At 47.4% G+C, this 21,819-nt stretch overlaps 1 protein-coding gene across 3 annotated transcripts in view; it reads left to right on the forward strand.

The window, feature by feature from the left end:
• The window catches only part of nbeal1 (neurobeachin-like 1), a 70,864-nt gene that overhangs the window by 39,425 nt on the left and 9,620 nt on the right, over positions 1-21,819 (forward strand). For 2 of the 3 annotated variants that reach the window (XM_054743190.2, XM_054743189.2), the window contains exons 10-38: positions 415-498; positions 2,167-2,250; positions 2,401-2,499; positions 6,034-6,605; positions 7,340-7,472; positions 7,542-7,661; positions 7,736-8,033; positions 8,121-8,206; positions 9,423-9,512; positions 9,578-9,755; positions 9,836-9,969; positions 11,224-11,383; positions 11,540-11,642; positions 11,715-11,868; positions 14,314-14,472; positions 14,557-14,716; positions 14,812-14,900; positions 14,977-15,567; positions 15,654-15,829; positions 15,902-16,190; positions 16,298-16,606; positions 16,688-16,837; positions 16,911-17,068; positions 17,148-17,272; positions 18,804-18,933; positions 19,012-19,160; positions 19,229-19,362; positions 19,448-19,549; positions 21,646-21,741. In XM_054743190.2, coding sequence (XP_054599165.2) covers positions 415-498; positions 2,167-2,250; positions 2,401-2,499; positions 6,034-6,605; positions 7,340-7,472; positions 7,542-7,661; positions 7,736-8,033; positions 8,121-8,206; positions 9,423-9,512; positions 9,578-9,755; positions 9,836-9,969; positions 11,224-11,383; positions 11,540-11,642; positions 11,715-11,868; positions 14,314-14,472; positions 14,557-14,716; positions 14,812-14,900; positions 14,977-15,567; positions 15,654-15,829; positions 15,902-16,190; positions 16,298-16,606; positions 16,688-16,837; positions 16,911-17,068; positions 17,148-17,272; positions 18,804-18,933; positions 19,012-19,160; positions 19,229-19,362; positions 19,448-19,549; positions 21,646-21,741 — 5,112 coding nt within the window. The remainder of the gene's footprint in view (positions 1-414; positions 499-2,166; positions 2,251-2,400; positions 2,500-6,033; positions 6,606-7,339; positions 7,473-7,541; positions 7,662-7,735; positions 8,034-8,120; positions 8,207-9,422; positions 9,513-9,577; positions 9,756-9,835; positions 9,970-11,223; positions 11,384-11,539; positions 11,643-11,714; positions 11,869-14,313; positions 14,473-14,556; positions 14,717-14,811; positions 14,901-14,976; positions 15,568-15,653; positions 15,830-15,901; positions 16,191-16,297; positions 16,607-16,687; positions 16,838-16,910; positions 17,069-17,147; positions 17,273-18,803; positions 18,934-19,011; positions 19,161-19,228; positions 19,363-19,447; positions 19,550-21,645; positions 21,742-21,819) is intronic. The other variant, XM_054743191.2, reaches the window with a different exon arrangement.

A 21,819-nucleotide genomic window follows, 5' to 3' on the forward strand; every position in this document is an offset into this window, starting at 1 on the left:
TTGGAATTGGCCTAGAAAATTGCAATCGGTGCATTTTTATAAAGTTATGTTTTAATAGGTTTTCCTTGTACCTTTATGGTGTTTTAATAAAAACAAGCAAATGAATCCTAATATTAGTCAGCAAATGATCATAAATAAAGCTTCTCAGGATTTATCTGTCGGGTAAACACACCTGATCTAAACATCACCGCAGTATAACTGTTAGCATTTTTCCCACCTTGCATGTTTTCTTCCTCACAGTAAGGCTGGAACAGCGACACCCCTCGGAGGGTCATGGCTTTTTTTTTTTACTTCACACCTTCTGCTCCACTCACAACATCTTTCCTCCCCCGATGCACCATCCTCTCTCTCCATGTCCCCCTCCTTTTGACCACCGTCACTCTTTAAGCTGACTTGTTGCCTGTTGTGTGTCAGCTGGTTAATGCTAGGTGCACCGCGGCAGACAAGGACCAGAAAGATATAACCAACAACAGGTTACAGACAGAGGGAGACGCTCAGGTACCACCAAGAACGTCACCCACCCTCCCACCTGCCCTGCCAAGCCCCACCCCCATCCTTTGCCGCACCTGAATCATGAAGTCACTCTACAGCAAGACCCTCATACTGCTTTACTTCAGCAGGAAACTTACACTGATAGGTTATTTAAGAACCCAGCAGGAAACCCATGAATGTGGATTTGATTAAAGAAGCTACTAATCTAAACAAGTAACTCCAAATAAACATTTCAAGACCTTTGGGAACTTTTCTGTTGACTGATGAAGTAAAAGTTACAAACACCTAAACACCATACCAGTAGTAAGGCATGGTGGTGGTGGTGTGACGGTCTGGACCTGTTGCTGATGGAGGATATCGGACCTTCGACCTGAAATGGGCTATCCGTGCTGGAAAAACCTCCAATGTGTTTAAATTATCATAATTCAGTAAGGTTAGGGCCATACGCCTCCTCGGTGGCATGAGAGACTTGTTACTAGTTAAATCTTTATTTACTTTATTTTACACACAGGTCCAGGTTGGGTTAGGGTGTTGTTCGTTTAAACATCTAAAAACTACATTTTATATTTCATCAGGTGGCCTTTGGCAGATATTGAAATTTATTTACTGATCTGAAACATAAAGTCGTACATTTTCTGCTTTTCCTACTTACAAAGCAGCATTTCGTCAGCTTTAATCTCTACTGATCCGAGTCGTGTTAGTACGGGGGAGAAATGAGCCTTTGTTCTCACTCCGCTTTAACCTGATGTAGGTTTGAAGCTTTTGGGGGTTTCCATTGTCACATAATGGTGTTTCATGTAAAATCCGGTAGGTTAAAGCACCGGTTTGAATCATTTTAACCAGAGCAAGTAAATCAAAACTATGTAGTTTGGACGTCTTGCTGTAGAACGACTTCTTTGCTTTTTTATTTCTCAAACATTTTTGCTGTTTTCAGTTTCCTCACTCCTCCCGCGTTCTCTTCACTTCCCCTTCCCTTTGCACATTGTCCTGGTTTTCTGTGATACACTTTTGGGTTCACCTGGATCACGATCATCATGGCCTTGCGTGCACTCCTGCAACTGTCTGATGTGATCTGGACTGTGCCATGATGAGTTGAGTGTTTTGTTTTTTTGCCACAGCTCCTCTCCAGCTGCTCCAAAACTCTGATTCAGTTTCAGACCAGTGGTTCACTGGAACCTAACCTGAGCAGGACTGGGCTGGCTGGAGATGCGTCTGTGTCGTGGTTTTGCTTGTTGTTATGGGTTGCATGCTAAGCGTGTGGATGCTTCTGCTGCGTTTTGGGAAGGTGTGTTTTTTTTTTCTTGTTAGGCAGTGTGTTTGGATATCGGCGAGCTTCCTGCTCCAGTCACATCTCTGGAGCAGGAGGACAGCACTTCACCATCAGGATAAACACTTGCAGTACGAGTTTTGATTCCAGCTTGTACTGCAGAGACAAACAGGCTTTTGTAAATGATTCTATTTAACTCTCTCTCAAACTAATTGAATCAAACTCAAATGCTTCAATTTATCTGTTTTTCTGTTTTACGTGTTGAATTTTGATTTCAAACCCTAAAGAAATGAATCATCAATGCTTTTAATTCTTTGCATGCTTGTTGTCATTTAAAATGTTCAACTGCTATAAGAATGAAGATGAAAAGCAAGCAAGAGTGGAGTGAATTTTTTTGTTTCTTTCAGGTCTTCCAAGGGCGACTGGACTCCCTGGCTGTAGCGACCATCAAAGCCCTGACAACTGTGATGCATAAATCACCAGCTGCAAAGGTCATTGTCATGTTCAACAAATAATCAAGTCTCATCTGCAAAACAGTTTCTTATTCTACCCGTTATCATTTTTAAATAAATTGGCAAAAGGAGCCCAACATTGTGGCACATAGCTAGTCTGTTCTCTAATTGTCCTTGTTGCTGTTTCAGGAGGTTTTTACGGAGCGAATTGGTTACAATCATCTGTATGAAGTTCTAATTTCACTCAGTCAGCCATCTCGACACCTTCTTAAGGAGCTAATGAACATGGTGAGTCGTCAATTTTTTTGTTTTAGCTGCCTTGTTTATTTCAAAGCTGTTTTAGCTTTCTGCCTTTAACTCATCTGTGTACTTTTTGGTTTTAATCATAATCATTTGGCTGATTTTAGTTTTTTCATATGTCCTCTACACTAGGGTTGTCACGGTATGAAAATTTAACCTCACGGTTATTGTGACCAAAATTATCACGGTTTTCGGTATTATCGCGGTATTTTTTAAACGGTGTTGCATATGTTCAGAAAGCATTGATAGTCCTGTTCTACACAAACTGAAATAGTTTTGAAAAGGTTTAACATGTTTATTAAACCTAAAATAACACAAAGCCTTAGCAAAAGTGCAACTTTTCACAAGTAAAGGAACAAATAGCTTATTTTTCTGGAACATGTTACAGTAGTCAGTGCAGGTTTAAATGATACAAATCCAAACATTCAAAACATAAACAATATGTAAACAAATCAAAGAAACACCACTTGTTTTCTCATATACTTGTTTTCTTCATTATCAAAATGAAAATCTAAAACTCCAGTCCACACTTGACTTGAGCACTGTACAAGTCAACCTTAAAAAATATGTATTTAAAATAAATAGCCACTTTAAACAAATTACTAAAATAACTACTACACTATGTAATCAAATCCAAATGTTCAAGTATAAATGTCATTGAACAAGTAAAAAAATCAATGACAAGGAACTAATTGTATATTTCTCTTCATCATCAACAAATAAGATGCTTCATCCAGCAACAGGGTGTCCGTGACACGGTTTAAATGCTGGCAGAGGACGCTGCGGCTGCAGTATATAGTGACTCGTTGCATTCTCCCTCAGCCAAAAGTCCTCACGTCATGCATTTAAGCTAAAATGCTGATGTTAACTTACCTTGCACTGGCTGTAGAGACGTGGGTGATGGTCACGCAGATGTGCCATTAGATTCGAAGTGTTACCTTTTGCAGACACTTGTTTCCTGCACGTTCTGCAAACGGGATAGCAGTCTTCTATTAACTGTCCCTCAGCATTTTTCAGAAATCCAAAATATGCCCATACTTCCGATTTAGTCTTCTTTGAGGGCTGATGGATGTCCTGGGCGCTGCCGTCTCCTCCTTCGGCCATTATTTCAGCTTCAAAGTTTTGGTGCCGTTGCAAACTAAAAAGTGCGTGTGCGCGCCGCGGGAACTTCAGCTGAAGCGACGGTGGCTGGTAAGGGTCACCGCGCTGAAACCGCGGCCACGGTAAACCCACTGAGATAATATAGTTTTTTAAAAACTGGACGGTTATTTTTATTGTCAACTTTTTTACCGGGGTTTACCGCTATACCGGTTACCGTGACAACCCTACTCTACACTTACAAGAGTTGAGTTATGGTGTTCCACAGGGTGTTGTGTTTGTTCTGGTTTCATTCTCTGTTCACATGTTGCCTTTGGGTTACATTTGATTCAGGCTTTGTCCGAATCCAAGGGCTGCATCCTTTTAAGTACGCATTTGAAGATCAATTGTGTCACAGAAAAGCAACAAGGCTGTCCAAATTTGAAGGATACTCAGAATTCATCTTCATTTTCAACAAATTTCAAGTTTAGATCTGGTCTATCCTAGCTGGGAATAAATCTAAAGGCTAGACCGTCTACATTTACAGACATTCACTTCCAATCTAAGCGATTGAAGAAGGGCCTGACCTACGTTGACAAGAATGCCAACCCTGAATCAAGGTTAGGCAATTGAACTAATTGATCAAGCATCAGCAATAGACCCCTTCACTTGTGATGCCCAAGCCCTTGCCACCTGGCTTCTGGACGTAGGGCAAGAATACTTCCCTCCCATGTCGACAACCATTGTTATTATTGTCAATAAATGGAGCAAAATAGTAGTTAAATAAAATCCCCCCCCCCGGTAATGTGCGCTATTACTCGGACGTAAGCCATAACATTGAAAGGGTCCATAGTCCGAGTTCTTTGCCAATCATTTTTTAAGAGTGATGTTTTTATGACAAAGAATAAGTCCAGGTCAAATCTGCTACTTTGCAACACTGTTTCTACGTGTATACTTCTATACTTCTATATACATGGTATGCATTACTGGAGAGATGTATCAAGAATACAACCACAACCGTAAACACTTTTGTCAAACTGCTCGGAAATGCAAAATAATGTCCAATATTGTTCAAAGTCTCGTATCACTGATGGAACAGAGCTATGGAACAAAAATAGTGTTTACATCCACAAGTGTCCAATTAAATTCTTCCTAAAAATAATCCACAAGTCCTACGTCTACAATCCTACATAATACACGACTGTAAACCTTCAAAATTTCCTTCAGATGCATCTTATTCTCACCATAATCTTCATTAGCATTGTCGTGTTAGCTTCAACCTTTTGATCGACATCTCACTGGTCCAGAGGGTGAAGCAGTCACCCCCTTGAACGTCCGATAAAAGTACCTCCCCCATAGGGATGTCCCAACACAACCTTTTCCACTTCTGATACGATATCGATATTGCAGCCTTCAGTATTGACCGATACCGATATCAATCCGATACGATATCAACACAAATCATACATACTTTTACCTATTTCGTAGTGTGCAATGTTGAAAAGACTTGATCAAGGGACTTTTTAATAACCTTTGGTTGCATAAATGTGAACAGCTGAGGAAAGAGACATAAGGAAAAAAACACAATATTGTTCACTGACCAACTGCTACAAGTTGTGTCTAAAGCAGGTGTATTCACTTCTGGGCCTGGAGGTCCAGTTTCCTGCACGTTTTAGTTGTAACTGTTTTAGCACACCTGATTTTAATCAGCAGGTGATTAACAGGCTTCTGCAGAGCCTGATGAGCTGCTGCAGAGGTGAATCAAGTGTGTTGAATCAGAGAAACCACCAAAACTTGCTGGATACTGGACCGCCAGGCCCAGAATTGCGTACCCCTGGTCTAAAGTTTCAATTTCACACACTGTGAAATCCTCATTTAGTGTTTTGTGATCCTGCTTCAAATGCACATTGAGGGTGGACGTATAAAACTTCCCCGGTTCTGTTCAACCTTTGGAAGCGTGTGCATGACAAGTGTTGCACCGAGCCAAACTGTCTTTTTTGGACTTAACAAAAAACACCGCCACATGGCCGACATCGCTCCTTGCTAGCAAACACTGTTCTGATCACGTGGACTTTGCACGCTGGAGCTGGGCGCTGCTGGATAGAATTGCTGCAGTGGAATTTAAAGCAGAACAGGCGGAGATTTGTGATGTAGTCCGATATAATCCGACACAGTTATTTTGGGCCGATATCCGATACCAATATCGGAACGGGACATCTCTATCCCCCTGTTCTCACGTGTGTGGCTAAAACCAAACGTGGCGCAGTGTCATTTTAATTGACACATAAAAATGGTCGACAAAATTCTGAAAACAGAATCTCGAGTGAAGCGTGGGGGAGTCGTGGGAGAACAAAAATAATGACTCTGACTTAACGGTCTTTTGTAGAGAAAGATCATTTGAATGAAAGCTTTATTGTTCGTATTTGTCCGTGTGCATCCATCTAGGCTGTGGAGGGGGAGCACGCCTCTGTGGGCCTCCTTGGCATCAGTAACGTGGAGCCGTTGCTGCTGCTGGTCCAGTGGCTCCCAGAACTGGACTCACCGGAACTGCAGCTGTTTACGGCCGATTGGCTCCGCCGCCTCTGCTGCCTCAACCGCCAGACCCGGGCCACCTGCGTCAACGCCGCCATGGTCATGCGGGCTTTAGTTGCCCTGGAACGCCACGAGCGGCTCCACCGGGCCTGTGCCGAGAGCCTGTTAGGGCTGGTGGGCTCACTGGGCTCACAGTCTCTTAGTGCCAGAGAACTGCTAGGATTCCTACGTCTGCTCAGGCCCACGGAGTCCAACGAAGCTCACCCGTATGTAGGTCCGGCTCTGAGGGCCCTCCTGACCATGGTTCGCAAGCAGGGACTGGAAAGCGCCATGCAGTACTTTGACCTGTCGCCCAGCATGGCCGGCATCGTGGTTCCGACGGTCCAGCGCTGGCCGGGGTCCGCCTTCAGCTTCCACGCTTGGCTGTCTCTAGACCAGGAGCAGCTGGGACCGCTCGGCAAGGACAAGCGAAAGCAGCTCTACAGGTCAGAGAGGCTGCGTCACAAACACTGAACCGGATACATGTCGGGAGTGTTTTAGTGCTTCAGATGAGACGAAGCTAGATATAAAATCACACAGTTCATGACCTGTTGGGGCTGTACAGTCGTGTCTGTTTGTGACTCGCCGGATATTTGAATATTGTTGTCATGACCTCACCTTTCCTTCCTCACCTGCAGAGCTGCTGCCCTTCTGTCAGGACTGAGATGTTTACATACTCTAACCGTCACAGACCTGAAACAGATGTTTTTGCCATTTCTAAGTGTGTTTCTGTGTAAAATGTTTAAATAATTCACTTCTTACTCATTTTAGATTGTTTCCTGAACAACCTCAGAGCAGAGAAATGGAGTTCACATCATATGGGACGGATGAGCTAACAGCTAGTTGGATGCCCGCGTGACGGCTCAAAAAATGTTGTCTTATAAACCGTTACATGGCGCTCAGTCTTCGCACCGTGCAATTATTTACAAACAAAAACAGCAAAATGTAGCATTTCTGGAAATCAGGTCCAGCAGACATTTTGTGACGGTTCCGTGTAAAGTGACCCTGTGGGTTTACGAAGCGATGCTAGCGCGCACCGCCGTGGCTGATTTGACGTTTGGAGCTGTTTTCAGACCGCAGTGGCACAACTAGCGGTTAGCTCTTCTGTCGTATTGGACTTTGCCTTAAAGATGCCCAAAAGAAAATTGGTGGTTCTTTAGAATTTTTTTTTTGCGTGCAGCTTTTTCACCCCAGGGGGGACGGGCTTCGAGGCGTTCTTCAGCTCGGCGGGGGCCCTGGTGGTGGCCGTGTGCACCAAGAAGGAGTACGTGACGGTGTTGCTGCCTGACTACTGCTTCTGCGACTCCCTCTGGGTGAGTTCACAGTTAACGGGGGGTAGGCGAGTCGGCGTTGGGTCTGACGACTCGGGTTCTGCTCTGCAGCACAGCATCGCCGTGGTGCACGTCCCAGGAAAAAGGCCGTTTGGACAAAGTCTCGTCTACATTTACGTGGACGGACAGCAGAAGTTATCCGCCCCCCTGAAGTACCCCGCCATGACTGAGGTGAGACTGGGCGGCTCGTTTCCCGCGCCACACAGAACAGCTGTTCTCATTTACTTCCTGTTCTCCGTCTGCAGACGTTCACCTCCTGCTGCATTGGCTCCGCCGGACAACGCACCACCACTCCTCCTCCCTCCCAGATTCCAGACCCCCCCTTCTCCCCCACCGTCACGCCCACCTCCCGCTCCTCGCTAGGCGGCATCCTCTGGGGAGGGCTCCTGGGGGGAAAGCCCGAGTCTGTGACGAAGCTGATCTCAGCTGGGACCCAGGACAGCGAGTGGGGGAGCCCCACCTCCCTCCAGGGACAGCTCGGGAGCGTGTTGGTGTTCCACGAGCCGCTGCAGGCCAACCACATCAAAGCCATCTGCAGCGCCGGTGGGGTCAGAGTTCCAGCAGAAGCGGACACGCCGGGTTCTCCTCCCCGTCTTTAATCTTCTCTGTTTTCCTCCTGAACCCGCTCAGGTCCAAACTGCATCTCTCCTTTTAAGGTCCAGGAATCAGAACTGGTGGATGTTTCTACCAAGCTGCTGCTCCATTACTCACCCAAGGTGACCGGACCATTCCACCTTAACCTTCTACTTCCTGCACTCGTGCGGGTGAAAAATCCAATTCAAACTTGATTTTTCATCATTTTGATCAGAACTGAAATTTTTTAAAATAATCTTTAAAAAAAAAACACAATTAATTTTTTTTACATATTTTTAATTTAATATTTAATTCTTAATGACTTTATTTTCATTAAGAATAAAATATTAAATTAAAAATATGTTAAAATAAATAAATAAAACAACTCGGGGAAAAGGGTGGCTTGCCAACTCCGGGTCGGGGGAGAGGTCCTACCTCAAGTGGAGGAGTTTAAGTATCTCGGGGTCTTGTTCACGAGTGAGGGTAGGAGGGATCGGGAGATCGACGGGCGGATTGGTTCGGCGTCTGCAGTGATGCGGACGCTGAGCCGATCTGTCGTGGTGAAGAGGGAGCTGAGCCAGCCAGCCAGGCTCTCGATTTACCGGTCGATCTACGTCCCAATCCTCACCTATGGTCATGAGCTTTGGGTAATGACCGAAAGAACGAGATCGCGGATACAAGCGGCCGAAATGAGTTTCCTCCGTAGGGTGGCCGTGCTCAGCCTTAGAGATAGGGTGAGGAGCTAAGACATTCGGGAGGGACTCGGAGTAGAACCGCTGCTCCTCCGGATCGAAAGGAGCCAGTTGAGGTGGTTTGGGCATCTGGTCAGGATGCCTCCTGGACGCCTCCCTGGGGAGGTGTTTCGGGCATGTCCTGCCGGCAGGAGGCCCCCGGGTCGACCCAGGACACGTTGGAGAGGTTACATCTCCAATCTGGTCCGGGAACGCCTTGGGGTCCTGCCGGAGGAGCTGGTGGAGGTGGCCGGGGAGAGGACGGTCTGGAGCTCCCTAGTTGGGATGCTGCCCCCGCGACCCGGACAAGCGGAGGAAGACGACGACTTTATTTTCACACAAAAACTAGTAAAGCTTTATATTTTGGTCAATCCTCGGTGTTTCCAAGATGGATCAAAAGAAAGTAAAATCCCAGTTTCTCTAAATTTGTTTTATGGAAACAAATTTATTATGTTAAAGTTTCTTTATTACTTCTTTAATAACAACAACAGTGGCAGGACCCCTACAGGAGATTAATTGTTGGGTAGTTCTCAGCAGAGCAGAATAATATTAAACTTTAATATTTTATTGAACTTAGTGTTAGTATTGAAGGGGTCATGCAGTGACTTTAACTCCTTTGTGTCAACAGGCCTGCAGAAACCCCATCTGCCTGGATCTGTCTCCGAACGCGCTTCACGGACGTCTAACGGGGAAGAAAGTCGTTAACTGGGACATCAAGGTGAGCGGTAGAACCAACCTTTGTAACCAGATCTCCTCCATCTTGAATCTGCCTATCTCTAACAGGATATGATCAACTGTGTGGGCGGCCTGCCGGTCCTCTTCCCCGTACTGGAGCAGCTGGCTCTGGTGACCCCTGGCCTGCAGACCAGTGACCCTGCAGCTGTGTCGGACTTCATCACCCCCGACGTGACCACGCCAGCAGACGGAGACTGGGTCATTCTGCCCACCAACAGAGCCTCAGGTGTGAGACGCGCCTGCTCGTTCATTTCTCTTCGTGCCGCTGCAGCGGGTGGAGAACTCACGAGTCTTCTCCTTTTTCAGAGGCGCGTCTGGAGAAGAATCTGGTGGCCACGTTCCTGTTGGTGCTGAAACATTTTCTGCAGAGACACCAGATCAACCAGGAGAATCTGCTCCACTCGCACGGCGTGGGAACGCTGGGAGCCCTGCTGCAAAAGGTCCCGTCAGAAATGTGCACGTTCTGAAGGTTTCAGGGTGATAGGATCCTGCTGAAATCTGACTCTGTCCTGCTTAACAAATCCGTTATTGGGTGGATTTTAAGAGTTTCAGTGGTTCTTGAGCCCGAAACACAAGCATCTTTAGATCAGAGAGCACTCTGTCGCCCTCTGCTGAGCAGAAACTGCACTCAACAGTTTTGTGGTTCAGGTAGGAACACGAGTTCCTAGTTGCAGCTGTTAGCAGGTTACTGATGCTGGTAGCTAATATAAAGGCTAGCAGTCAACTTTTTCAGTTTGCCATCCGTCAATTAATAAAACAACAGAAGACTGAGAAATTTGCTGAAAACTGGAAATCAAAGTAAGAGAAGAATGAATTTGGAGGCGAACATCAGCGCAGCCTACACTCGTTTAGGGGAGCTAAAGGAGGATTGATGGTGACCTGGCTTTGTTGCTTTCGGAATTGGGTAATAATGTTTTTGTCCATTGTGGCTTATTTTACAATCAGTTAGCTCGTGTTAGCATTAGCTCGTTGTTAGAGCTAGCTACAGCGGGCTGCAGCAGGGTTGTTTATGACTAGTTTTCAACTAGTAGGAAGGAGAAGTGGAAAATGTTTTAGTGTTGCTGTAAGTATAGATCGGCTCATTTCAATCTCCAAAATCAAGCATCTCAGGCTTTTCTGTAACAGTAATACAGGCTTAGCGATTACAGATCTTGTGTGTGGAAGTTTTTACGTCCAGATTCTTATTTTTCACATTAATCAGATCCTATTCTGTTCACTTTAGCTCCTTTGAGCTTAATCTCTTGTCAGCATTTTGATTGTGCAAATATCAGAAATCTGTATCGGCCTCTAAAATCTGAATCGCTGCATTTTTGTTGCTCGTTTGATTCAGAATTACTGAGGAGCTTCAGGCTGGATTACATCTAAATCTTCATGTCTCCTCAGAGTTCATCTGTATGTATGTATGTGCTTCACTCGGAGAAGGAGGCAGATCTTAGTAATCCTGGGGTAGAATAAAAGCCTCCAGAGGCCCAGATCTAATCTGAATCTCTCAGATGTGGTGAAAGTTGCTGTAGGGGACCCACCACACCCTGTAATTGGTGCAGAGCCAAAACAAACCCCAGCCTGCTTCTGCGTTTATCTGTTTATGTTGATGATGTGAGCTCCTCTGTCTGAAAGCGTCTCATTATCCAATCTGTGCCATCACGCTGTACTCTGCCCTCACACCGGGTGCGTGTGTGTGTGTGTGTTTGCAGCTCCCGGCGGGTCAGGTGGACGTCAGCGTTCTGGTTGCCGTGCAGCTGCTGGTGGAGCAGGTGACCTGTGAGAAGAACCATAGTCTGCTGCAGCAGCTGCACACGCAGCTGCTGTTCAACTTCAACATCTGGAACAAAGGAGACTTCCCACTGCGCATAGGTCCGTCTGTGTGTGTGTGTGTGTGTGTGTGTGTGTGTGTGTGTGTGTGTGTGTGTGTGTGTGTGTGTGTGTGTGTGTGTGTGTGTGTGTGTGTGTGTGTGTGTGTGTGTGAGAGAGAGAGAGTTTTACTCATGCACCCTGATTTCTCACCAACAGGTCACATCCAGTACATGTCCACCATCATCAAAGACAACAGGAAGCAGTTCAGGAAGAAATACGGCGTTCAGTTTTTGTTGGACACGACGCGGCTCTACTACGGGTAAACAAATGTGACAATAGTCATATTTTTTAAATCTTCAAACAAAAAATTCAAAGTTTCTTTGTGCTTCAGTAAAAATAAAGAGAACGACATGAATGACGACGATGTTCGCACCATCCGAGCGTCTCTGGGCGGCCTCATCAAGTACTACATCAGCAAGGGCATGTCGCAGGAGGAAATGCAAAGCATTCTGGGATACATTGCTGCCATCGGGGATGAAGAGCAGGCGAGTTAAGCTGCTGAAGTTCCAGAACAACGATGATGATGATCTAGTGAAGAAAAGTTATAAAGAATTTATGTCTCACCTGTTTGACTTCAGAGGGTGGGGTGGTTTCTGCCCAGATTGATAAGCTAACAGCTAGTCTAATTCCAGAGCTCTAACCCAGGGGTCGGCAACCTGTTCCCATCAAAGAGCCATTATTACCCGTTTCCCACAGTAAAGAAAACACTGGGAGCCACAGCAGCCGCGGCGTTGTGGGCGGGGCCTACCCTCAGACATCTGAGAGCTGCTTTAACCAATCACAACAGGTGACAGCAGCCAGTACCGGTCGCTCGTGCACGTCAAAGTTATCTTTCATAAGACGATAATCAATAAAATGATTTATATAAAATGGATCCAGAAGTTGTAGCCCGTCTCTGCCTACAATATTTTATATAAAATGGATCCAGAAGTTGTAGCCCGTCTCTGCCTACAGTATTTAGATATTTTTCACCCTGTTGGTGGTTTTACTGAGCAGGTGCCACTTTTGTCATACGTTTCTTTTTAAAACATGTTTAGACTGTTCAGAATACAAATCCAGGCTCTGTCATGTTTGATTGTTGTAATTAAACTTTGTAGGTGGGGAAGGTCAGAAAAGGATCCGATCATTTTGTTTTTCCCTCATTTACAGTGACGGAGATAACGGCACAGTACTCCTGGCTCTGGTGTTAATCAAGTTTAATTTGATCTATTTTCACAAGAAAACAGAACAGTTAAAAGCCGGGCTTGTGTTGTGTTGACCGGATAGTTCCTGTATTTGACGGTTTATTTTGACGGAGAAAGAATAGAAAGAATTGCCCAGACGCAAGCAGACGAACTGACATTTTATTCGTTATGCACATCGCAGATGTAGCTAAATCACCCAAGAAAAGATTCCCATCTGAACATCTGAGCTGGACACTGCTCAGCGCAGCTCGCTGTCAGCGCGTACGTACGGTGCACAGCGATCTCAAGATGTGGAGAGGGGCTTGGAGCGCGTCGCAGAACCAGAGCGCATGCGGGAAGATTCCTCCGACTGAAGCGAGAGTTTTCCAAACCCTGTCACTCAGAGAGACTTGTCAATTAGAAAATGTTCCCTGATGATGAAACTTTGGCTGAATAGTGCTTGTTCCTGTCTCCAATGTGGCGTCTGAGGAGAATCCCAGAATCTCACATCCTCGTCAGCTCAGACAGCGCATGATTACGCACAAGTGTGACCAGTCAACCCGGTCTCACAGTAAGACCGGGTTGGAACTGTTCAGGTTTACGCAGACAGCCTTTACATTTAGAATTAGCTTACAGATGTAAAATTTATGCAGTAAAACATAAAGTATTTTATTTAAATATCCATTCATTATTTTACAAGCACAGAGAGCCGCATCAGATGGATGGAAGAGCCGCATGCGGCTCCAGAGCCGCGGGTTGCCGACCCCCGGTCTAACCCAAAATATCCAGTAGTTGATGGAAATGTTTTTTTATGTAAACATTTATGTCAGTTTCTTATTTTAGCGTTTTTTCAGGAGTAAACATAATATTTCTGCAGGAAGCCATGCTGCACAGGAAGTGCTACCACTAGCTAGCAGCGGCTATTCTTGTAGAAATTAGCACATTAGCGCATTGTGATATTTCATGTTTCTATTGACCAACTCAATTCATTTTATTCATTTAGCACCAAATCATGACAAGAGTCGTCTCACGGCTCTTCATACAGTAAACATTCCAGTACAGGTCAGTTCATTAAGCCAATCAGTAAAACGTTTCCTATATAAGGAACCCAGCAGGTTGCGTCAAGTCACTGACTAGTGTCAGAGTCTTTACAGCAATCCTCATACTAAGCAAGCATGTGGCGACAGTGGAGGGGAAAACTCCCTTTTAACAGGAGGAAACGTCCAGAGGCTCACACAAAATACGAGTATAACTTAAACTGTTTTAAGCTACGTTAACATAAAAAACGTAAAGTTCTAAAAACCATCAAAGGCAAATCTGACGTTATTGTAAGTGTGTGTGTGTGTGTGTGGGGGGGGGGGGGGGGAAGCAGAAATCACCTTTGGCCTTTTCTCATCCTGTGACTAGCCGTTAGCCTGTTAGTCTTGGTGATCAAACAAGATCTGGGCCGTCTGTGCAGATCTCACCAGATGCTGAACCAGCGCCCTGCAGCCCACTATCACATTTGTGTTTGTGTAAAGCATTCATGGGTGTTTTGTTCTTTACGGGGAGGAAAAATTTACAACTAAATATAAAAAATTTGGAGCGTTTTTTTTTTTCTTCTTTTTTTTAATCGGGTGAGATTTTTTTATGATCAGTATCGACCCTAAAAAAGAATCTTAGAACTTTTTAGCCTCATTCAGAGACCAGAAACATAAACTGTCGATTTACTGTTAGGCACAAATGTGGTGAAGTGAATAAATTCAGTCATATGTGTGTGTTTTGTAGCTTTGCTGCCTGTTAGAAATGTTGCTCAGCCTCCTCCAGAGCAGCCCGGCTAAAGATCAGCTCTTCCTGCTCCTGTTTGAGCCGGCCGCCGCCGACTCTTGCTACACGCTGCTCCTCAATAATAAACATTCCGACCGACTCCGAGAGCTCGTCTTCAAGGTGAGTCTCTGAAACGTTCTAGAAATCACGGAAAGGCTGGTGAGAAAAAATAGATTTTCCTGTTTCTGTTCCGTTTGTCGGCAGCTGTTTGAGCGGATGCTTCGCTGCGACCGCGTTTACGAGAAGAACAAGCAGCGTCTGCGCCTGCGGGAGGCGGGGTACACCGGTCTGTCTCTGGTCTTCTCTGAGCTCCACATCACCCCCACTTTGATCCGCTGCCTCCTCAATCAGGTCCTCCATACGGGTCGGTGCTCCCCGCGGGAAACTTCAGCCTCTTTAAGGTTTTTCTTTAGACGTCTTCATTAAATCTTTTCCACGGTTTGTGTCTCCACTCTGCAGATCCTGTGGTGAGCTACAAGGACCTGATGGCTCTGGTGCAGCTCACTCACCGGGCTGGACCCAGCGTTCGCCTCATCGTCTGCAAAAGGGTGAGGGACCATCGCCCTGGTGACGGCCTGCAGCTCCGGCATCGTGGTTCTGATGTCTGTTCCACCTGTTCTCCAGGTGTTCCAGCTGATCCAGTCCCAGCCAGACGCGGCGCTGCAGATCTCCAAGCAGCAGTGCTGGCAGGACACCCTGATGCGGCTCTACCTCCGGGGCGAAGGCTCCCAGCCACTCCGCGGCGCCGACTCGGTCAGCACCTGCAGCCTCGACCTCAACCGGATCAGCGGCTCCAACCGTCTGGAGCTCCCGCTGGAGAAGAGGGGACGCGCGGGTAGCGCCGGCCGTCTGGAGGACGACCGCGTCAGCATCGGGGACGCCCGCTCCCTAGACAGCCTAGAAAACAGCGACGCCATCTCCCTGCTGGACACGCCGTCCTCCTCGACCTCCAATGAGCCGCCGCTCCCGCTCAAACCTTGGGTGGCGGGTAAGTCGGGGGGGCTGACGTTAGACCTGTCCCACCTGCAGACGTACGAGGGCGGGGAGAACGGCACCCAGACACCCGGGAGCATGCCCAGCACGCCCTCTCCCCTGGAAACATCAAAGCCGTTTCCAGGACAAGCTGCTGACCGAGACACAACTTCCTGTCTGACTGAGGACAGCTTCCTGTTCAGTGACAACATCTCACTGGGGGAGTCGTTTAACAACGCAGAGGTGAGTCTGGAGGTCATGACAGGACGTCTGCAGAGGACATGTCTCTTCACTCAGGTGTCTAAGTGTTGGTGTTTGTCTCCCCCTAGAGGGCAGAGGAGGAACTGTGCAGCATGCTCCTGGAGATCGTCCTGTGTGTGATGTGGCGAGGCGTGGAGGGCTCGGACGACTCTGCGTGGCTGGAGCGTGGTCAGGTCTTCTCGGCTCTCACCAAACTGGGAACCGCCAACGAGCTGCTGCTTCCTGTGGATCAGATCAAGCTCGGGTCAGCGAGTCAGTCGGCCACCCCTTCAGCGTTTCCATAGAAACGCCTGCTGATGGTTTGTTTGTCCTCCAGCCTGTTGGAGCGTCTGCTGGAGTGGGCCGTGAGCGACAACCGCGAAGCGTCCGCCGCGAAGCTGCCCCAGCACACGGAGAACGCCGTCCGGCTGCTGCACATGGTGCAGGACTTCCTGCAGGCCGAGGGCTTGGTCAACCCGGCGCTGTGGACGGAGAAGGTTCTGGAGGAGACCGTGACCCTGATGGACTGCCTCATGGTGTGGTACTCGGCTGGATCCCAGTGGCTCCAGCTGTCCCAGGTTGGACTGAGACTTCTCCTGGGCTTCATGTCTCAAGAAGACCCAGAGGTGAGCCCCTCTACCCGTCACCCTCTGCTTTTGTCCACTTTCAGACACGGAGACGGGCACCATTAAAAACCCACAACGGTCACTGTAACCAGTCCTTTCTGTCCCAGGTGTGCGCCATGGCAACCGCCAAGCTCAACGGCATCCTGCAGACCAAGGAGGTGTCCAGCCAGGACGAGGCGTGCTACCTGCTGGGGAAGCTGGAGGGAATCCTGCGGCGCTCCATCCAGGAGCGGACGGATGAGATCTACTCTTTCCTGGTTCCGGTGCTGCGGACGCTGCTGTCCAAGGTCAGCCGCCTCCTCTACATGGAGCTGCACCTGCCCCAGCTCCCCGACACCAGCGGAAGCCCGTCCTTCTTCGAGGACTTCAAGCTGTACTGCAACACACCCGAGTGGCGCGTCTACCTGGACAAATACGTGAGACATTAACGAGCGTCTTTGTCAGGCGACCTCAGAGGGGAAAATGGACGCTTCCTAATGGCGTTTGATCTCTTCCAGATTATTCCGTACATGAAGCAGTATGAAATCGAGATGTTCAGCCAGGGTCACGAGACCATGGCTCTGTACTGGAAGGAGTGCTACGAGGCCTTCATGCTCAGCCTACACAAGAGGGAGAGAGAGAGGGGCGAGAGCAAGCTCCGCTTCCAGGTTTTAAACCTTCCGGTTCGCCGGTCGGGAACGTTTCCTCGTCTGTTCGTTTTTAATGTTTTGAATCTTCCAGGAACAGTTTGTGGAGCCGTTCTCTCGCCGCAGCCGCCAGGAGAACCTGCGCTACAACAACATGCTAAAGCAGCAGCACAGCCAGAACAGCGCCACCCTCAGGCAGTGGAAGGCAGCACGGCGGGGCCTGGTGTGTGAGAGGGGGCCCTGGGCGCACAGGTGCGTGTCGTCGTAACCCCCTCGTTAAAAACACGTCAGCTGGTTTCAGCGGTAACGCGGGTGTGTCTGCCGGCTACAGGCAGCAGGAGGAGATGCACTGGAGGGTGTCGAGTGCCGAGAACTACTCCAGGATGAGGCTGAAACTCGTCCGCAGTTACAACTTCGATGCTCACCGGGAGGCCAGCGCTCTGAGGGACAACCTGGGTACGGAGACGCCGCTGTCGGTCAGGACTCGATCTGGATCCGACCGACGCAAACGTCGGGTTGAGATCTTTGTCAGATCTGCTGTTTGGGACGCGTGTCCTGTTTTATGTCCCCGTTTGGGCCAAGCGCCCACCGATGGACTCGTGTTTGACCCTACCGCTGTTACGTCGTGTGCGTTGTGGGTAAACTTCGGTGTCATTCGTTCAAAAGCAGGTTGTTTTAGAGCAGGGGTGTCAAACTCAAACTCACACGGGGCCGAAATGAAACTCTGGGACGGAGTCGAGGGCCAAACTTAATATTTTTTGAAAAAGTGACGGCAAATTTGCACGTTTTCTTTATCAACATGTATGCAATTTAGAAACTTTAAATTTGGAAACAAACATATTTCTGCATTAACACTGAATGTGGAATAACCAAATTACACACGAGCAAGTCGGTTTTAAATAAAAGGCATCAGTGGTATTCATTACTTGTGGTATAATTAGCATTTTTTAATTCTTTTAAATCTTTAAATCTTTTAAATCTTTTCTCACGGTCCAACAACAACATAAAAATATCATTTTATCTTAAATCAAAAAGCAACATCTCACCTGTTAACTTTCATGTTTTGGAGCAGAAAACGAGCATAAAACCAACATATTTAAAGCTCAGTTTGCTCCACTGGTTTACTGTGATGCTCACCTGTTCCAGCCAGATACCTGCATCATGGGGTTGATCTGAGCTGAGGAGGAGACTCCTGTTGTTTCGTTCATCTTCATCATTATAATGGCAACGTTAGATGACAACAGGTGCTCACATAGGTTTGTGCTGCTGAACATGTCTGAGCAGCTTGACCACGTTGTTGTGTGTCGGGGAGGAAACACGACGACAGCTGTTTGAGCGTGTCACTGTTCGCTGGAGTTATATCAGCTCTGTCTGGAAGTTAGTTGGAAAACTTTCTCTTTCAGTCGTGAACACGTTACTGAGCGGCTAGAATCTCCGTTTCTGGGCTTCAACGTCAGAAAACAGCTGAGTGAACTCGGCGCTGAGTGAGAGTGTTTAGTTTGTCCGAGACAGCGGAGCTGCAGACAGCGGCAGCAGGCACTGGAAAAAACACAAAGGAGGGGGCGAGTCGGCTCCGCGCTGACGCCGCAAAGCATCATGGGAGTTGAAGTCTTTGCGGTAAAATCGGCCAGCGGGCCAGTTTTAATATATTTTTGATATTTATCTCGCGGGCCACATAAAAATGCTCCGCGGGCCGCATCTGGCCCGCAGGCCTTGAGTCTGACATATGTGCCTTAGAGGGTTTCTCCTACTGATCTCTACAGAGTCCTACTTTTTCAGTCTTTCTCTAGTAATTCTGTCGTGACCTTTGACCTACTAATGGACGTCGGTAGTCCGATGGAGCTCTTGGGATTTTGGTCATCTCCCTGAGCGTTCTAACCTTTGTGTTCTGTTGAACGACTGACCTCAAATCGTTTTGAAATGACCTTTAACCCTTGGATGGCCTTTGATCTGTCTTCTGTTATGACTGCTCTTGGGATGTCTTCAGGTGTCCATCAGCAGCGCACGAACCCAGAGTCTCTGCTGCTGGAGGCCGTCAAACAGGTCAAAGTCAGCGACCTGGAGGACGACATCTTGGATCTGCCAGAGGACGATCCGGCCGCCGCCGCCAACAACCTGTCAGTTTGAAAGGGCCGCAGGAAGGTAAAGGTGATGAAGGACGGATCCGTGTCAGTTCCTTTTCTGTCGCTGTGCAGGGCTGAAGCAGAGGAGGCGGGTCAGAAGGAGAAGCTGGTCCTGTGGGAGGACTGCGAACTGGTGACGGTGGTGGACGTGGTCCCCGGCCGCCTGGAGCTCACCACTCAGCACATCTACTTCTACGACGGCAGCCAGGAGAAGGAGGAGGGTGAGGAGACGGCGGAGGAGAAACGCCGCGGTAAACCGGGTTTTATAATAACGGTTTTCTCTTTAAAGGAGTCGGCCATGACTTCAAGTGGCCGCTGTCTCAGATACGAGAGGTCCACCTCAGGAGGTACAACCTGCGCCGCTCGGCTCTGGAGATCTTCCTCATTGACCAGACGAACTATTTCCTCAACTTTAAAAAAGAGGTGATAGAAGAAAGATGTCTCCTTTATCCCTGAGTCAAGCGGAACGGAGTTTCTGATGCAGAATGTTTTTTTGTTTGTTTTACAGGCGAGAAACAAAGTCTACAGCCGGATGCTTCTGCTGCGATCGCTCAACCTCTACGGAACGCGTTCTCCACAGGAACTCCTGAAGGCGTCAGGGCTCACGCAGGTAAAGACGGGTACCAGGACTTCACCCTCATCGCTGTTTGCTGTGACCTTTAACCCTTTTGGGGCTGATGAGCAGCAACAGTTGAAGATAACTGCAGGTGCCTCCTCGTGTTTACACGCACCGGTATGCTCCAGAGCAGTAAACGCCACAACCCTGAGACGGAGCTCGGTCAGAGGGCGGGATCTACTGCTGTCTTTCAGACTGCCTCTGCATGCAGTTGGACACCGCTAGGACCAATCGGAGCTACAAACAACGTAACATACTACGGAAATCAGTCAACAGGGCGGTCTGCCGTACACTGATGAAGAAGAAGGAAAGGAAATAAAGGAATTTAGTTCCTCAATCTGCTCAAAGTTGATGCCAAAGCCCTCTCAAATGAGCCGACGCCATCTTTGTAGTTTTTCTACGTCACAGCTCTGATGACAACCTTGCCTAGGCGATGTTTTTGGTGGGCTGTGGTTGATGTAAGCCAACATGTCAAATTCAGTCACCAAACCCTTAAGAGTTTATTTAATTTAGGATCCCCTGGTCGATACGAAAGAAAATTACAAATGATTAAACTCAAACGTTTCCCAGGGGAGAGAGGATTTCTTGCTCGCCGTGACGCCACTAGCTTCTCCGTTTAACATGTTTGGTGAGGAACGGGAGCAGCTGGAGAACAGTGTCAGCGGTGGATTTATTAAAGGAGCATTATGGAAGTGTGACAGCCAAATCATGTATAGAAATAATAAATGTCTTCTTCATACATTCTCCTGCAATGCCCTGGTCCTGTAGAATGAGCCCTGGCATTTTTACTGTGATTGCCTGTTTTTCTGTAAAATCACAGAAAAAGAGAGATGCTCGGGTCGAGCAGGCTGCTTCATGCGCGTTCACGCTCAGGCATAGCCCGTAGCATTTGCTATCCATAGCTTTAGCAGCAGAGAGAGAGGCAGTGCCACTTTGTCGCTGTTCCTAACGCCTAGTGACAAAGCTAGCTACATTTCTGAGGACCCTTAGCTACTTTCTGTAGAACTTTCTTCTAGATATTTCCTGCAAATTAGCAACAAAATAGCCATTTTCACTCCGAACCGTTCTTTGGTTTGACGTTTCAGCTGTCATCAAGGATATAAAAGTTACAGATACTGTGAATGTTACTAGAGTGTAGCTCACCTTGTAAGATGTCTGACTCCCATGCAGAAGACCCGGGTTCGATTCTGGATGTGAACATAGTTCATTTAGAGTTTCTTTTTTACATTAATGGTATATTTTTTAACAGTAAGATGCCCAAATTTTTATTTGAGACTCGCCGAACGGCATTGAATTCACAGATAAAAAGATGTGGGTTCAACTTTCATTTTGGAACAATTTTTCCAGCAAGGGAAGGGAATGATCTGAGCATGCAGGAGGACTGACCCATCATAAACCTTTGTCGGCTGTGCTGAAGAGAAAGGTACAGAACCACATTATTTAATTAATTAGCTGCGCGTTCTCCTGTCCTCTGTCCTCCGGGACACACACACAGACACACACACACACACACACACACACACACACACACACACACACACACACACACACACACACACACACACGGGACTGTCTCAGCTGTTATTTTCGTTAAGGAGTGTGCACGTACAGCATGCGCGCCTCGTGCACGAGCCTACTATTGAAGCTGCCGTTACGCTTTTGGCCTGAGGGGGCAATCGCGAGCATAAAAATTAAAAAGTCCGTAAAGTCCCTTTAAATAATTATTCTGTTGATTTTACATTTTGGATGCGTGACCATGTAATCGATGTATTGCTGCTCCATGTGACCATCTCCAGTGGACAGTAGGCTTAGTAGGTCTCCAGTCCATCAAAGGGACACCAACCAGACAACCACTCACACATGGGGACAATTTAGGGTCTCCATTCAACCCAACTTGCATATTTTTGGTCTGTGAGTGAAAGCCCACACATGTATGGGGAGAACATGCCAACTGTGTGCTGAAAAGCTGTCGCTGGGATTCTAACCTGCAACCGTCTCGCTGCCACCATGCAGCGCCTACATTGATGTAACTAAGCTGTTCGGAGCGTGTTCCTTTATAAAGAGGGGATCTGTGTCTTTTATTTTTACAGAAATGGGTGAATCGAGAGATTTCCAACTTTGACTACTTGATGCAACTCAACACGATTGCAGGCAGGACGTACAACGACCTCTCCCAGTACCCAGTGGTACGTTCATTCCTCTCCTGAAGACCGCTCCAGGCCACAGATTTTCTACTGAACATCAGTATTTGAGATCATTACATT

This window comes from Nothobranchius furzeri, chromosome 14 (assembly GCF_043380555.1).
Source record: "Nothobranchius furzeri strain GRZ-AD chromosome 14, NfurGRZ-RIMD1, whole genome shotgun sequence".
NCBI classification, from domain to species: Eukaryota; Metazoa; Chordata; class Actinopteri; order Cyprinodontiformes; family Nothobranchiidae; genus Nothobranchius; species Nothobranchius furzeri.